We start from the raw sequence: 16760 nt of genomic DNA, 5'->3' as shown, positions 1-16760 counted from the left end.
CAAAAAAAGGGCCTTTCACCCAACAAAGCAGCAGGGGAAAAACTGAAAGGGACTGTGCCATATTTGGAAGAGGGGAAGAAATAGGCATCAATGCATATACATGCCTTCTCACTAGAGCTGATCCAAATGTAACTACTGTAATGGGTTATTTTTGGTGGACTTTTCTCTTTTTTAAGGATTTTACGGCATGTATTCCAAGAATAGTGCCTTCCTTACTCCCAGATTACTCCCACACATCCACCCACATAAGCCATGTGTTCAGAAAAGCACCAAACATTTTTGTAATTTAACCTATTCATATGAACACTCCGATCAATACATCTTCCTTTTCCTTCCTGCCCCAATCTTTGACTAGTAAGTCCAGGTTTTATTAAGGTATTTGAAACAACACAGTTTTGGCAGAAACAGCAGTCCCTTTCTGCAGACAATAGTCTCCCAAGAAGGAGAAGCTTCTAAGCCTTGTCAGAAAGCTTTTAACTGGCTTTGCAGGGAGGCTTCTCTTACATACACAGCAGAAAAAGGCCCCCCAGCTGCCTCCAGGATTCAAGCACAGGCCTCAAACACTACAGCCTAATCTACAATTCCCCAAGTCAGATCAGCAGTTTGAAAGAAATATTTTCAACAACGTTCCCCATCCCTCCAGGCTGCTACAAAACCTCATCTTAAAGTTTCCTGGATTCCCGAAGTGACAAGTTCTGCTGAGCACGTAACGTGGGACAATGTTTTCTGTGGCTGGTGCTGTGCATCTTGGGTATATATAGATCCTCCTCATCCCTCTTCCTCTCTCCCAGAATCCAAGGACTTTACTCACACATCCCATACACCCAGTTTCGATGCGTTTTCATTTCAACCACCCATTTGCAAAGAGAGCAGCTATTAGCCGAGCTCTCTTGACCACCGGCAGCAGACCCCCCAGCTCCGCTCAAAAGGCCTCGCTTACTTAAGCGCGCAGCAATGCTCGACGTTACCTTAAGCCTCTGGAACTGCTGCTGGCCCTGCACGGGCACCGCCGGCGGGGTCGGGTGAGTGTGACTCTGCACCACTTGGCTGCCGTGCGGCTGCACCGGCGTGGTGTGGTGGTGCCCGCTGTGGACGGCTGCGATGGCAGGCCCATGGCTGCCCGAGCTCTGCGGCACGGCCGACACCTGGCAAGACAGGAGCGCGTCAGCTAGGGTTACGGCGTCGCGATAACCTCTGCTCACTGCCCGGGCAGAGGGCAACGGCGGTGGTAAATACTTCAGTCCTTCTGGACTGGGAGGTAAAAGTTTAATGAAGCAGAATACGATCAGTTTGAACTTAAAGCATGACTGCTAACGACCTTACTCAAAAAGGGTATTTCGGCTTCTTTAACAATGACCCAGAGAGATGTAAAAACACAACAAAACAAAAACAAACAAGACAACTCATAGCCCGTATTCCAGATGTACGAGAGCCCTCTCCACGGACAGGCTGGAAGTGCAGGTTCCTTCCAGGCTGGAAGACTCACTACTTGTCTGGTCACCAACGCTAACAGAACAAGAACAAATTGCAAGAGGAGCAAGAAAAGGGATTTTTTTTTTTAGTCAGATGGAGTCAGTTTTCTCTCTTTTCTCTAAAGAATACACACTTAGCATCATAAGCTACAATTTGAATGAATGAATCTTTAACAAGAACTTTCACACTCTTGCTGTTTTATTTAGATACTGGAAGCCAAACTGCCGTTCTTTGGCTTCCCCAGCAAACTCAGGGAAGAGCCCAACTTGATATTTCCCCTTAGAAAACAGGGAAAGCAACAGAGGGCATGCACTTTTCAAGTTTCCTTTATATATTAAAACAAGCAAAGCGCCTATTAAAAAAAAAAATAATTCTTTTAAAATAAATTACTGATCATTTTACACGAACTTTGTTTTCTATTCAAACATCTTTTAGATGGTATGTTCTTTTTTTTTTCTCCAATCCTTCTCATTAAGAAGATTTATTTGCTGCTCCGTTTGAGTTCTTTGTAGGAAGGACTACCTGCATTAAATAGATCTGGACCCACTCTCCAGTCCCTGCAAGTGCCTGCCTGCTAGCTCTTTAGCTTTGTCTGCTACTACGAGTGTGAATATCCCTTCTGCAGTGCTAAGGAAGAAACTGTGTTTACAATCAGTCACAAGACAGAAAGGGTGGCTAACCAGCAATAAAAACATGGAATGCAATATGCCAAAAACATGTCAACAACAAGTAACAAGAACAGTCTTCCCCTGGTCTTTCCCTCAGAGATATCTTAAATGCTTTCTTAAAGCACTCTTTGTCTTCCCCAAGCTGACAGTTCCTTGCTAAGGAGGCAAGTGGACGGCCTCTCGGAGGGAAGAGTGCCACCTAATGACCCTGGGGCAATGTTTTCCGAAACTTTTCAATTTTCCTGAAAGTCTCCAACCTAAATACTGATCCAACCCAGTCTGTTAAGCTTAAGATCATCCAAGACATCATAAACCTGTGACAGAGCAACCATAAGAACAAACTTCTTCCCAGTGAAAAAGGAAAAATGGAGAAACACCTCTGTACACACTTGCCGACAGGATTCAGAGACCACAGTCCTGGAGAATCATTAAAGCCCTAGCTCAAAAAAGGTAAATACACATCACATTTGATGTTTAGAGACATCTGAATGATCAAGCTGATGGTCTTAAAGCAAGTGCTTAAAATCAGACATATGCTTAGGTATATTGCCAAATTTGGGGGTTCCTTTAGGAAGCGCTGGTTAGCAAATTAACCCCTAGTGAAAGGACAAACACGAGTCTTGCATCGGCAGGTCACCACTGTTCACGCGCCCAGACCCAGCTAGGTGACAAGCAAACGCACCTGGTAGCTGGGAGTTACCGAGTACTGGATCCCAGTGGCAGACTGCATGGTCTCCGAAACCGCCTCATATACGGGCGGCGCCGGGGCGAGCACGCGGTGCTGGTGCTGGAAAGCCTCTGTGCTGCTGGTGATACGTCTCTGCTGCGACGCATACACAGGTGACTCCTGCTCATCCAATCGCCGCTTCATTCTGCACTCATGCTCGGGAAGCACTACAAAACCTGTTAAAAACAGACCAATTAACCAACGTAATTGATTAATCACTCCCTGGCGGCACCGAGAACACTAAGTTCACCGAGAGCAGGTAGGGCGAGTTTCTCTCTGTTCATTTAAGTTATGCTGCTGGTATTTTGAGAGAGGAAAATAGAATTAAGATGCAGCTTTCTGCATAAAAGATACAGTTGTGCTCTAATACAGCTTATTGTTAGAAATAAAATACTTGCTTGAAAGTGAATCATTTCTTCGATCTCACCTAAAGTACCTTACTAACAGAACCATCTTAAGCACACGCAGACCCTGAACCAAGCACAGCTCATTTAATGCAGTATTTGAATGCAACGCAATTTGGGGGAGCGCGTGTTACCCACACACAGCCTGACAAAGTTGCCTACAGTGAAAGCAGAAGCCTTTCCAAAAACCTCCTGGACAGTCCAGGTAGGATGACGGTCAGCCCTGAGAGATGCTTTAAAAAGAGGGGAGGAAGGGGGGAGAAGGAGGAAGAAAGCAGAAAGTTCAGTGAAGACTTTAAGATCGCTTTCAGGGCCACCAAACGAAGCATTCTCAATTTAATACACAGCCAGACATGCAACCACAGTGCAACCTACAGACTGACGAGGAGGAGCATTTTGGGTGCCACGTTCCTCGTAGCCTCATGGCCCCCTTCTCCAGCACCGAAACGCCGAGCGCAAACCGGAGCAGCCACGTCTGGCATCCTGCGCGCGTGCTAGGCAGGTCGGTGAACAGTCCCACCGACTCTCCAGTATTTTCCCTCTCAACACGCAGACATGTTCCTGCCCTACTGGTCTGTATACAACCCCATTTCCCTTCAAAGCTGACAGGTCACTTTTCCACCGTCCTTAAAATGCCACGAATTCTTCACTTTGTTTGAATGAACTACTCATCTGCTCTTTTCTGTGAGAAAATTCAACTGCTGTTTTCTACACTGTGATAGTTACTGCCACCCTTAAGATGTTATCCGCCGTTCATAAAACCGTTGGGTGCTCAAAAGCACACGCAGCCCATTTAGGTATTTGATTGGCAGGGGACCGTTGCAGCAAAACCCACTCTCTTTGGTCTCTAATTCATCAGGACCTTTCCAAAGCAAATCTACAGCCTTTTTAATTTCACTGCAGCTAAACACATTCACTACTAACATGGATGCACATAAGGTGCAAGCAGAAGAAACTAAGCTCCCCCCAGAATAACTGTACAACAGCCAACTAAGACACTTCTCCTCTACAAAGTCATGACAACCCTTCACAGTCTAAATCATTATTAACCAAATAACTCAAAGATCATTCACCAATATCTCAATATATGTCAAAAATACGTACAGGGCAGGCAGCAACATCAAGGTTGGGAGTACATCAATGTGGGCTTGCAAACGTGAGCCAGCTAATCATTTTCACCTTTGCATCCTTCCTCCCTCTTTACAAGTCTCTTCTTTCACTCGGAGGGGGTATGACACGAAGGAAGATTACTTCATTTCTTTTCAAAGTTGCTCTTCAAGTTTAACCTCTCAGAATACAGTCCTTATCAGGTCCTCAGAGCGCTTGGCAGGTAGACGGCTGCCTGTAGAGGCAAAGCAGGACTGCTAACTTCAAATAAAGGAGAAAGATTACTAACTGGATCTTATTCACACGCTACAAAAATCCAAGCAGATCTGATCTCTGGCATACACTCAGGAAGCTGAGGAGCAAACTCCAGGAGCCGTTTTTCCTAATTGTATCTGTATTGGTTGTCTTTTCATTCAACTGCTCTCTGCAGACAACTTAAGAGCTACACGAGTTAACTTGGAGCTACTCCCTTTAAGTGCTGCCGGTATTTTAGCTTTGTAAAACTTACAGCTTCATGTTAATAGGGCTGGGACTAAACCGAGTGACGCTGGTGAATTTGGCTGTGCCTCATCATCCCGAGAGCGGAGCTAGCTAGGATTTTGCATTACAATGGCTGACTGCATGAGTAAAGTCAGAGCAAAGCTTTGGTGTCATTCATTCGTAACACGCTCACCAACTTGCAACAGCTCCGAAAGCCCTTTTGGTGTAAACGCTGTTACCCTGGCCAGCTCTTCCACCTCCTTCTGATCTCCCAGGCCAGCTGGCCCCTTACCCTTTTAATGGCGCAACAGCGTTCCTTCTGTATGGAAACAACCAAGAGTTACCGATTTTCAGAGGCACACACGCACACATTTCCCCAAAGCGTGAAACCTCTCTAAACAAATTCACACGTGATTTACTCTAAAGAAGTGAAAGAGCTCCAGCAGGCCTAGCACATTGTCTGCAATAAGGTATGTAGGACTTCCAGAAGACAGAGGAATGGAAGCAAAGGATGAAGTTGCAAAAACCATTTAATGCAGTGTGGCTCTTGTTAGAGTCCCACCCTCGCGTCTCAGTTCCCCAAAGCGACACACCACACTTGTCACTCTGGACGGACTAATCAACCTGTAAGATCGATGCTGAGCTGTAAAAAGGCTGTTTGAGGCCAGAAGATGGCTGGAAGAGTCACGTGCCCGTACAAGTTATGAGGATTAAAATGCCACCTTAGGCTAAAAGAGAAGCCTTTCCTCTCGCAGAGCTACCAACATCTCAGTTCCGCAAGGCTACGGGAACTGATAACACCCCGGATAAGACACCACGTATAAATCGGCAGCCTGACCATCAGTTGCTGAAGCTCCTGACTCTTGCAGACCAAATGAGCAGGCTTGCGGAAACACGGCTTGCTACGTGGTCCACATTAAAGCTTCCGCTTAGCGAATATTAATGCTCCTGTAGGTTATATTTTTTCTGCATGATTCCTGCGTGTGAACAAACACTTCTGCTGCAAGTCGTGCAGCAGACTTTTGACAAGGGCTCCAGAGGCTCAAACACTTTGCACGTATATTATGTAGGAGAATTCGGAGGGGGGCTTTTCCATCTGCTTGTTTACGGGTACAAGGTTTCTCCCCCTTTTCTCCCACAAAACGCAAACAGGCTTCTCCTCCTCACCTCTGCTAAGGCAACTTTGGAATCCCTACTTCTACCCAAGCCCCCTAACTGCTTCAGCTTTAAAATGTCATATTGTATTAGCGCTGGAGTCAGCCAATTTTCCTAATTTACTTTGTAAGTGAATACTGAGCGCAGGCTAGGACGGGCTTCTAAACCACCCAATAGGTTTAACGAGAAAATACCCCAAAGCCTCCCTTCCGTGACACAGTGGCCTGCAGTGCAGAATAAGGTACAGCAACATGGACTGCTACCTGCAAAGGCAGCGCCCTGCACGGAGGAGAGCTTCCACGGCACACCAGCTGCAGGCAAGCTAACGCTAACCCCGCTCCGAGCGAGCGAGCGAGCCGGTGGCACCGAGCCCGAACCCGCACTCCAGAACGTCCACCAGGCTCTGGAGATGGAGCTCTTTATTGTCGTGTGAATTCCAAGGGAAACGGTACCTTCACGTTGCAGTCTCTATCCCTCTAGATACTACTGCATGGGCAGGCGATGCTCAGCCCTTCCTAACCTACAGGACTAGCTGAGTTAAGGAAAATGTCATCCTCTGGGCTCTAAGTCAAGACAACCCAACATGTGCTGCTAGTTTTCCTACGCTTCCTAGGGGCAGGAGAGCCACCCCTTGCACCCTTCTGAATCATTCCTTGCTAAACTCCTTTTCTGGGACAGCATCCGTGTTTATAAGAGTAGCTCGCAAGAGAGTACCACTTAAAGAAGTTTTCCAATTCACAGGCTTTTTTTTACTCCTAGCAGAGAGCTGATCTCAATATTCTGCCAGTCCTAGACGAAGATCAGCGATGTTCGTTCTGTGCATTCACTACAGAGAGGGAGAAGTGCTAAAAGGGTGTACAGGGGCAAGCAAGCCACCAACACACACAAACTCCCTTCCAACAACAGTGTGGGTGATTGAGAGCACTCTGGTCACGCTCAAAAACCTGCTCAAGAGATGAGTATCACGTTTAAGAAGTTGAATCACATATGCCTCCTGCAACAGTGGTCTGTGTCATGGTCTATAACGGAGAATTTAGGACAGAGACTGGTTTGCCTCTTGCAGAAGAAAATATGATGTCCAGTGCTCCAAAAATGCAGTCTTTTCATCACTGAGGTCCTGCTGATCTGGATCTGGCACCTCCTAAGGATTTTCTCTATTAAAAAGGTGGACAGATCTATGGTGTCGCAAGTTCTAGCCCCTCCAGAGCCCTTTTAGACAGCTCTCCCATTCATAAAGTATTGATAAGGCAGAAAGGCTGTGATGACATCCAAGATTAGACATATTATTTTAAACTGATTTCACTGCAGTCTGCTGTCTTTAAGGGGTAGTTCTGCTCTCCCTCCCCCCCATTTCCACTCTCCCCACCTCTCCCATGCCCACAGTGGCATTTATCCAGATCAGAGACCTGATCCAGGTGAAAACTTTTCTCTTTGCCTTCTGTCAAATTAGCTTCCCCAGCATGGCAGCCTCCTCATCCAAGTCACTGCCGCATTAACGCTCCCACAAGGGAGAAGGTGGGCACAGAAAGAGTACTTTCCTCCACCCAAAGCAGAAATCCACACTTTTATTGTGTGTTTAAAAGCTGAACCCCGGGACAGGGAAGCACTGCAGAAGAAGCCGGAGGCTGTCCGAAGCCCACCTCAGGCCCATACGATAATCCGTAGTGAAGTATGAGCTAGGCCTGGAGCGAGATAACTCTGACCTGCGCGTATGGTTATCAGTAACCAGAATTATTGCAGGTATCAGCTTGTAGTTCACACAAAGATATGCTGGATATTGGATTCGGAGAGTCTTTTAAAAGGCAGTGAAGCACATCATAAGCCGGCAACTTCACGCAGTCGTGAGACTGGTGAAATAGGAAAGATTCCCAGGACACGTGACATCTTTAAAAAAAACCCTATAAAACACATTCATTGCCTTGGTCTGACAACTGATTTCTCTCGGTGTCCTTGTTGATGACAAAGTGCACTGTAAGGCCCAGCTAACGTGGAAAGATGTTCTGAGGATAAATACACGGTTGCAAAGCTATTAAAAATTTTCAGTGGTGTCAGAGACTCGACTCAGTTAGCTGCCCTTTGCCTTGACGACATTACAAACATTACTATGGTTATTTTGTCTTCTTGGAAACGCAAACACAGTCCTGATGGACAGCAGGCATCCCTTTACAGACTTGGACTCTAAGATTTAGAAAATCCAAATTCAAGTTGCCTCATCCGCAATCCTAATTTGGAAAAACAAAAAGAACCCCCAAAGCACAGTGAGAACCTTACAGGACAGGGAAAGCATGTCAAGAACTTCAGGTGCTTTCCTTCACCTAGGGGAGCTCAGCAATAACTTTAACAGACTAAAGTCCCACTCTATGCAGGCCACATGGTGAAACGCATCTCCTATTTTCCCCAACTTCATTTCTACCAAACTAAAGTATCTTTGTAACTTCAATTGGAATACACTATATTCCATTTACAGTAGGATGAAAATGATACATTCTGTTCTTTTTTCTTTTCCAAGGTTTTTAATTTTCCCTTTCGCAGGGAAAGGACACCAAGTAGGAACACACCTCTGCTTTTCCCACCCACGGGACTTCCCTGGCTGACCAGCTTTGCTTAGCGCTACAAACAGGATGATGCATCCAGCAGACATACTATAAATGAACACAGTATCCTCTGCTGGCGAGGCGAGATGTGGAACAAAAAAGGTACATCACATCCTCAGTCACCCCACCAGCGTTACGAAACTCTACCCCACCTGACTTCATCAGAGGACTTCCAAATTCATCCGCCTCGTGGAAGCCAGCGGGACCAATAAACCGAGCGTGGAGCGTGTCCTTTCCCCGGCGGTGCTGCAGACACAGTCCTCCAGCAGTGGTGGAGGAGAGAGGCAGCAGCACTGGCACGGAGAGCGAACGAGCAAAGCAGAGAGCTGGGATTGGGGAGCAGATGCTCCACGGCTCCCTCCTCGTTCCAGCCTTCACTTGTTAAGAGAAGTGCTTTCTAATTATTTTTCTGTGATGGGTTAAAAACAAAAAAGTACTATTTTCTTTCTTCACCAAACTTCCATTTCTATGCCAACCTTTTATCAAATAACATCACAAAAATCTGCATAGCTTGAAATCAACACTGACCGCTTATTCCCGTTTTTCCGATCATATAAGCACCATCGTCTGGCACTCGGGATTAGCTGTTAAATACATGCCACAACCAAAAGCAAAGAAGGCAAATCGATAATAGGAAGAGAGCTAATTTTAAAGGTTTGCTGTCTCAACACCTGTTGGAACTACAACCCTTTTGTGGATGAACAACATTTTCAAGAAGAAGTTGTGAAAGCACCACCAGAGAGGATTTCAGTCCCTGCAGACTTCGGACACAGCTGAAAAAAGATAAGCAAATTGCCCAGGTGCAGATGAAGTGTTTAACATGTGTGTGGGCTCTTTAAAAAGCGCTTAGGAAGCTGTAGCGTACCACGAGCACCCCTGTTTGCTCTAGGAAATACTAAGGCATAGCCCTCTTATGCCACTAAATCTAAGGGATTAAGGCGAACCACATGTATCAGACATACTTTCACAAATCACCTAATGTTTGAGTATGCTTAAAGACACCTGAATACAAAACTTGTCATACGTGCAGTGCTGACACTTCTATTATTGTTACTTTGTTTTTAAACATTAATGACTGTACTAAAACATGCGGAGCGAGACTCATTAGTTTCCTTTACAGAGAGAAAGGATTCAAAACTCAGAAGCAGCAAGTGCAAGTCTTGACTAAGGCTCAGGGCTCTGAAAACATAACTTCAACGCCGTAGTCTCCTGTCGCAGCCTTCCCGCGCGGCCCCGGGCAAGCCCCCTTCAGCACTTCTACGCGGTGTATCGCGGCGCCGCTTATAAAGCGGCCAGCTCAGGTTCTGGCAGTCAGCGCAGTGCCGCTGCCGGTGCGGCTCGCACAGCCGTACTGCTTCCAGAACGTGACCTAGCTTGTTCAGCGGTAGTTCTGACATTTTTGCATGGTGCCGCACAGCCCAGTCCATCATCTCTCCGGGTCTCGGCTCCCTCACCTGCAAAATGGGAATAATCTCCCAGCCCTGCTGCAGAGGGGTGTTGCACAGACAGGCGCATTCATGGCTGGGGAGTCCTGGGCATTGCAGAACGAGACAAGAGCAGCATTACAGGAAACTCTCATAACAGCTAGGAGAGTCTTCTGCGAGGTGACACGATGACACCCAGAGGATTATGTGCCAGCACCGGACGTGAGGCAGGTACGGCACAAGCAAACCCCCCCTCACCTCCATCCAGAGGGGTAAATAGGGTGGTGAGGCACTGACGTGTGCTACGCCAAAGCAGCAAAGAGTCTGAACTTTACATTCCATTGCGACCACTGTGAAGAGACAATCCAAACCAGGCTTCAACATTAAATACAAAATTTAGTATCATTTTGCTGAGTTCCCTGAGCACATTTTCCCCATGCACACACAGAAAAATCAGAATACTTTTATTTATTCATTAAAAAAGAGACCCCATAGGAATTGGAAGAAAGAAGTATGATACCAAAAGTACACCCCCAGCCTCGCAGAATAAAATGACAGCTATTATAGGACTGTATTTTCTGTTCTAGCTTTAACAACTATAAAAGCCTTCCAATGCTGGAGAAGACAAGAACGGCAATCTGGACAGAAAACGATTCATAAATCCTGGAAACGTAAATGATTTGCCTGCCAATTTCAACGCGATGTTCCTCATTCCAAGACCTACACGTCCCACAAGCCCGGCACGGAGGGCTCCTTCGTTGGCCTCACTCATGACGCAACAAATCTCAGCACCGAGCAAAGGAACCACACAGACGTATCCACTGCGGGTGATAATCCAGGGTGCAAGAGATCCTCTAAGTCATCACCCTTCCCACCGAGTTCTTGAGCAGTCCTGAGAACTGGCTGAATCAGCCCAGAATTTCCTCACCAGTTTTGTTGCCCACAGTTTAGCAACTTAATGCCTTTTCATTGGGTGAACTATTGTTTTTAAGCTTTTCAAACAAGTTCACACTAGAGACTATGATTACCTTGCACACCGTTTTTTTATTTAAGACACCCATTTAAGGCAGCAGTCTTATACTACTAAGTGTTTTATATAGAGATGACTACTTTCATACAAAGATCTCCTCTTTACTAGGCATACTGAAAGTTTCGACATAACCTCCCCATGCAAAGTTAAATGCAATAACCATCCTGGGGGGACACAATGCTTCCCTAACCATACGACTCACTTTCCCTTCCCTGCTGCAGCCCTGATTTTATCTAAAACTGGCTAAATGCATCCCTCGATGCCTTTCGGAGCTGTATCTTAACTGGGAGGGATGGGTAGGAGGGGACAAAGAAGAAATACCTTTGGGCAAGAAAGTGCAGCCTTCTTTTACAGGAAGAGTGCACCAGACTGCAAAACTTGTAGCTTCATTCATACAAAGACCCTAAACTGGACTTTGGTTCCTGTAGCACTAGCCAGTGCTACACTGCCTTGGCATTTATAAGTGATGAAGGAATTTTAAAGGTGCTTTAAAATTCGTATTTTGACTTAAGGCATCATTTTATTATATAGCATTAGCAGCACGAAATTTTAAAATAACATGTTTATTAGAAACTGTGTTTAACAAATATCAAGTTAAGACTGCAAGACTGAAATACAGTTAAACCTGTACTAAAATTGGTTGGGCATTTTGCACTTGTTTACTGTCCTTTTAGCACAACTGATAGATATAAAAGTGACAAGCTAGAAAACAAATGTAATTTGTTAAGTCATCCTTTAACTACAATCTACTGCACAAGCCAGGTTCCGCTTCCTCTGGAAAGCACAGGTGATTAAAAATCCATGCATTTCTTGAGACACTTTTGATCACTTGTTCCAGTGCAATTTTAAACAAAGTATTTTTCAGTTTTGTATCATTTCAGCAGTCCAAATAAATGCTTTTCTTCTTTGACAGACAATACACGAGGCAGGTACCCTTTCCATTCTTGCACTGAATACATGTGTTATTTTTACAAATAAGACTATAAAAACTCATTCTGAATCTGGGCCAGCAAAAGCCAGAAAAGGCACCATTGAGCAAAGCAGAGACAAAGCACGTTCATATTTTTAAAGTTATATGAACCCCATGGTGAGTTATCTACAACCCTAGGAAAAACCCTGATGTAGTTTCTATTGATGGGCAACAGTCTGAAGAATTAGTAACTGGAGCTGAAATATTAAGTGCAAGCCTCTGACAAGTTTAAGGCATAATACTGCGCTGAAAGGACATGTAAAAAAGGATGCCAGCTTGCTATTAAAATGTTTAAAAATTAATGCTTAAAAGAGGAGAGGACACAAGTTAAGCTCTCAGATTTCCCTATATCTGCACAGCACTCGGTAACAGATTCTTATACATAGCTGCAGTATTGATAACTGAAAAATGCAGCCGCTGTTCAATAAGGCTTTCTCCAAAGCGATTCGGAAATCCTGAATAATTCCACGTGCTGCTCCAGACCGGGCACGAAGAGCAACTTAACGCGGGCAAAGAGCTCGGTTACATGTAGGCGATGACGTGTCGGCGGAGGCAAAACCTTAACCAGGGGCAGAGAAGACCCAAAGGCAGCGGCGCGGCGGGTTCGTCGTCGAGGAGCAGGTTCAAGGCAGCGCCTAAGCCAACTTCTCCCGAAGTTCGCCCGGGCCGAGGGCGCGGCGGCGGCGGCGGCGGGCCGCGCCTGACAGCTGCGCTCAGAGCCCCGGAGAGCCGCGCCGCGCCAGCCCCGGGGCCTCCCGCAGCGAAAGCGCCGCCGCGGCACAGCACGGCACGGCCCGAGCGGGCGCGGCCCGCGCGCCGGCCCAGCGGCCGCCCGGGAAGGGCCGGAAGGGCCCGCGCGCGGGGCGGCGCGGCGGGGCGGGGGGCGGCGCCGGCGCGGCGGGGCGGGGCCTGCCTGCGCCGCGGCCGGTACCGGCGGGAGCGCGGGGTGTTCTGGGGGCGGCGCCTAGGGGCGAGACGGCCGCTACCGGGAGGGGAGCGCGCCGGAAGGGAGGCGGAAGCTCCCGGGGGGGGGGGGCGGCCGCCCCCGCCGCGAGCGGCACCGGGCCGGGAGGGGGGGGGGGGGGCACGCTCGACCCGGCACTCGCGCCGCGGCCGGGGCTCCCCCCGCGCCCGGCGGGGCGGGGCGGGGCGAGGCGAGGCGCGGCCCGCCCGTGCGGCGCGGGGCTCCCCGGGGAGGCGCACGGCGCGCACCGGCCCGGCCACCCCTCCCCCTTCCCCTCCCGCGCGCGGCACCGGCGCCAGTCCCCGCCCCCTACGGATCGCCGGAGGGGGCCGGCACCGGCCCGCCCCCCCCGGGTCTGTCACCCCCCCTCCCCTTACCTCGAAGCGGCCCCTGGCACCGGTCGGAGTCTCCACCGAGGGGAGGGGGCGGGGGGCCCTGCTGGGCGGCCGCGGGGCCCCTGCGCCCGGCGGGCTCTCCCGGCCCTGCGAGGGGGTCCCCGCGCCCCTGCTGCTGCCGGCGGGGGCGGCGGCCGGCGGGCCGCGCCGGGGGGCGGGCGGAGGCGGCGCTGGGCCCCGCGCGCGGCAGAGGGAGGCAGGCGCCCGCCGCGGCGGGGGAGGGGGAGGGGAGGCGGGGGGGTAAGATGGAGTAACCGTCTCTCGGCGGCCGCCGCGGAGCGCTGCCCGCTTCTCTGTTCCCCGGGAAATCCCGCCCCTCCCCGCGCAGGGGGGGGACCCCCGCTCGCCTATTGGGCGCGCCGCCCGTCCGTCGGCGCTGCGGCCAACCGCCGCCTCGCGCCCGCCCCCCTCGCCCGCCCCTATTGGCCGCGGCCCCCAGGAAGGGGATGTGGAGAGGAAGGGAGGGAGGAGGACAGCAAAAGAGGAGGGAAGGGGGGCGAACGCCGAAGAAAAATGTCCGTATAAGAAGCAGGCCCCGCCCCCCGCCCGCCTCCGCAGGCGCCCGATTGGCGGCCGCCGCCGCCCGCCGGCCAACCAGCGCGCGGCGAACGCGCCCGTGACGGCGGGGCGCCCTCCCCCCCGGCGGCGAAGGCCACGCCCCCGCGGCGGTGGCCCCGCCCCCCTCTGGGGAGCCCTTTTGTGGAATGTTTACATCGGCGGCTGCTGCCCGGGCGGGGGAGGGGAGCGGCGCGGGGGGGGGGGAGCGCGCGGCGTGGGTGGGGGGGGGGAGCGCGCGCCCCGCCGCCCCCCCCCCGCCGGGGCGGCAACAAGTGGCATTCGCCGGGGCACGGCGCCCGCTCCCGCCCGCCGCACGGCGGCACGCTCCCCGCGGGCGGCCCACGCCGGGAATCACCTCCGCCACCCTGCGGCCTTCTCCGCGCGCGAAAGCCGGAGTCAAACAACAAAACCAGACGTAGAGCGAGGGAAGTCCCCGGGCCACGCGAAGGCTGCGCCCGCCCCCTCCCCGCAGCTCCGCCCGCCACGGCCCGGCGCCGAGCCGCAGGGAAGCCCGCCCGGCGCCGGGGCCACGCCGCGCCCCACGGCCGCGCCGCGCTTCGCGGGGCGGAGGGGTCGCCTGGCCGGGCGGGGACAGGAGACCCCGGGCGGGGCGGGGCGGGGCAGGGCAGCGCTCGGGAGCCGCCGCGGCGGGGAGGGAGCGCGGGCGGCGGGCCCGGGGCGGGGGGCGCGCGGCGCTGCCTTTTGTCCCCAAACCCCTCCCCACGCGCGCCGGGCCGCTTCACTTCCGGGATGGCAGCGCCCCACGTGGGGCGGATCGATTACACGTGGGGGGGGACCCACACACGCACGCCAGGCCGGCCTCTCCGGGCAGGGACGCGCGCGGGGGGCGTGGCCGCCGCCTCTGCGCCCGCCAATCAGCCACAAGGAGAGGCGCCCCCCCTCCCCGCCGTCACCCAGGAGCCTGTCCCCATTGGGGGGGGGAGGGGGTCCCGCGCGGCGCCGCACCGCACCGCCAGGCCCGCCGGGGGCGTGGCCGAGGGGCGGCAGCCAATGCGGACGGGGGGCGGGGCCGGCGCGGGGCCGCCCCAGCGGTGGCCGTGCGGGGTGGGGGGGGGCGGGGGTGCCGCACGCTCGCTGCGCGCTCGGCGGCGGCAGGCTGCCCCGGGCCGGGGCCTCCCCCGCCGCCCGCCCGCCCCTCCCGCGGGGCCGGCTCCGCCGCGCCCCCCCTTCCCGCTCCCTCCCTCAAACTACTCCGCGAGCAGCGTGGGGCCGCGGGATTGTGGGAGGAGGCGGGGGGCGGCCCGGCCCGGTATCTCCATGTTTGCGCGGGGCGGCGGAGCGGGGGGGGGGGATCAGCTGGGCGCCGCTCCCCCGCGCGAGGCGGCGCGGCGCGCCCTCCCTCCGCGGCCGTTGGCGCGGCCGTTGGGCCGGGCCCGCGCGGCGCGGCGGGGCGGGGGCAAGGCCGGCTCCGGGCCCGCCCGCTCCCTTCACGCCCAACAAGTTTCCCGCGGCGCGGCGCCCCGCCGCCCGCCGAAACATCCGGCCCAACGGCCCCGGCGGCGCCGCCGACGCCCGGCCCGGCCCCCGCCGGCCGTTCCCCGCGCCGGGAGCGGCGTCCCGCGCGGCGGGGGGGGGGAGGCGGGGAAGCGCCTCGCCGCCCCCCTCGCCCCTTCCTCCCGCCCGCCTCGCCGCCTCCCCCGGCTCCGGCCCCCTCCGCCGCGGCGGGGCCGGGGCGCCGCTCGCCCCCCCGGGAAGAAAAGCCCGGTATTGGGGGGACTAAATTGAAAGCAGCTGTTACATACCCTCAGCGCGCAGGCGAGGCGTCCTGAATGGACGGGAACTCCCCCCGGGGCGGATTGGCCCGGCGCTGCGGCTCGTCACGGCGGGCCCTCCCCCCGGGGCGGCGGGCGGGCACCGAGCCTCCCCGCCCCTCCCCCCTACGCCCCTCCCCCCGCCGCGCCGGGGCTGCCGGGGCCGCGCGGGCCGCCGCCGCCGCCGCCGCCTTGGCCACCCGCCCCGGGCCGCGCAGCGCCCGGCTTCGCCCCGTGCCCACGGCTGCCGCGCGGGGCCGTCACGGCGGCGGCGCTTTTACCCCCCGCGCCGCCCCGGTTCCTTTTAAAGGAGGGGACCGGTGCCCGCCGCAGGGCTCGGGTGGGCGGGCGCTCTGCAAGCGAGGCCCCCGCCTCGCCTCGGCCCTGCCCGGCGTCCGCGGGGCCCGGCCCGGCCCGGCCCGGCCCGGAGGAGCAGCCCCGGCCCTGCAGCTCTGACGAGGCTGGGGGGGGGACGGCTTCCCGGCACGGGGGGGGGGCACCGGCCTCCACACCGGCCCTGCCACGAGCACCCCGGCCTGCCCCAAACGGTGCTTGTTGCCCCGGAGCTGCAAAGTTGCCGGGGGGGTTCAGCATCCCCCAGCGTCACCTGCGGAGCTGCTTGGCCGCGTTGGCATCGAGCCGCCCCGGCGGGGGCATGCGACCACCACAGGCCTCACTGCGGGGACCAGCAAGCGCTACCTCGTCCCCGAGACTCCTCTAAAATTAGCCAAATATGAGCTGGAAAAGGGGCAAAGGCTGTTTTTTTTTTTTTTTTTCTCCCAGGGTTTACAAAGTTGTAAAGGGACTTGCTTGTTTCCCTTTGCAGGAGACACTGTGCTTCTCTCTCTGGCGGCTCCTCCAGCTCCGGAGATGGAGGTGTTGCAGCCTGCGGCCCCGGGGATGGAGGCCAGGAGCCCTCCCCCGGAAAGCTTTCCCCCGGGCCCCCCCCGGGTGATGAGGAACCAGCCGCTTGCTTGCCCCAGGCACCCAGCGCTCCGTCAGGCCCAGCTGGACTTGTGGGTGCTCAGCACGCCTGGAA

General features: G+C 54.0%; 1 protein-coding gene across 6 annotated transcripts in view; it reads right to left on the bottom strand.

The window, feature by feature from the left end:
• SIN3A (SIN3 transcription regulator family member A) overlaps positions 1-15724 on the bottom strand; it is a 43342-nt gene extending 27618 nt beyond the window's left edge. For 3 of the 6 annotated variants that reach the window (XR_010885667.1, XM_067305195.1, XM_067305193.1), the window contains exons 1-3: positions 13374-13396; positions 2824-3044; positions 969-1145 (exon numbers count right to left, since the gene is read on the bottom strand). Coding sequence is in view for 5 of the 6 variants with exons in the window: in XM_067305195.1 (XP_067161296.1) it covers positions 969-1145; positions 2824-3012 (366 nt within the window). In the remaining variant the exon portion in view is untranslated. Of the gene's footprint in view, positions 1-968; positions 1146-2823; positions 3045-4376; positions 4453-13373; positions 13479-15712 lie in introns of those variants that run through there. The other 3 variants (XM_067305191.1, XM_067305194.1, XM_067305192.1) reach the window with 3 other exon arrangements.
• Between the last annotated feature and the right edge of the window lie 1036 nt (positions 15725-16760).

The sequence above is a fragment of the Apteryx mantelli genome, chromosome 15, assembly GCF_036417845.1.
Source record: "Apteryx mantelli isolate bAptMan1 chromosome 15, bAptMan1.hap1, whole genome shotgun sequence".
Lineage (NCBI taxonomy): Eukaryota > Metazoa > Chordata > Aves > Apterygiformes > Apterygidae > Apteryx > Apteryx mantelli.
Note: the sequence above shows the minus strand (reverse complement) of the source record. Positions and strands in the feature narration are given on the sequence as shown.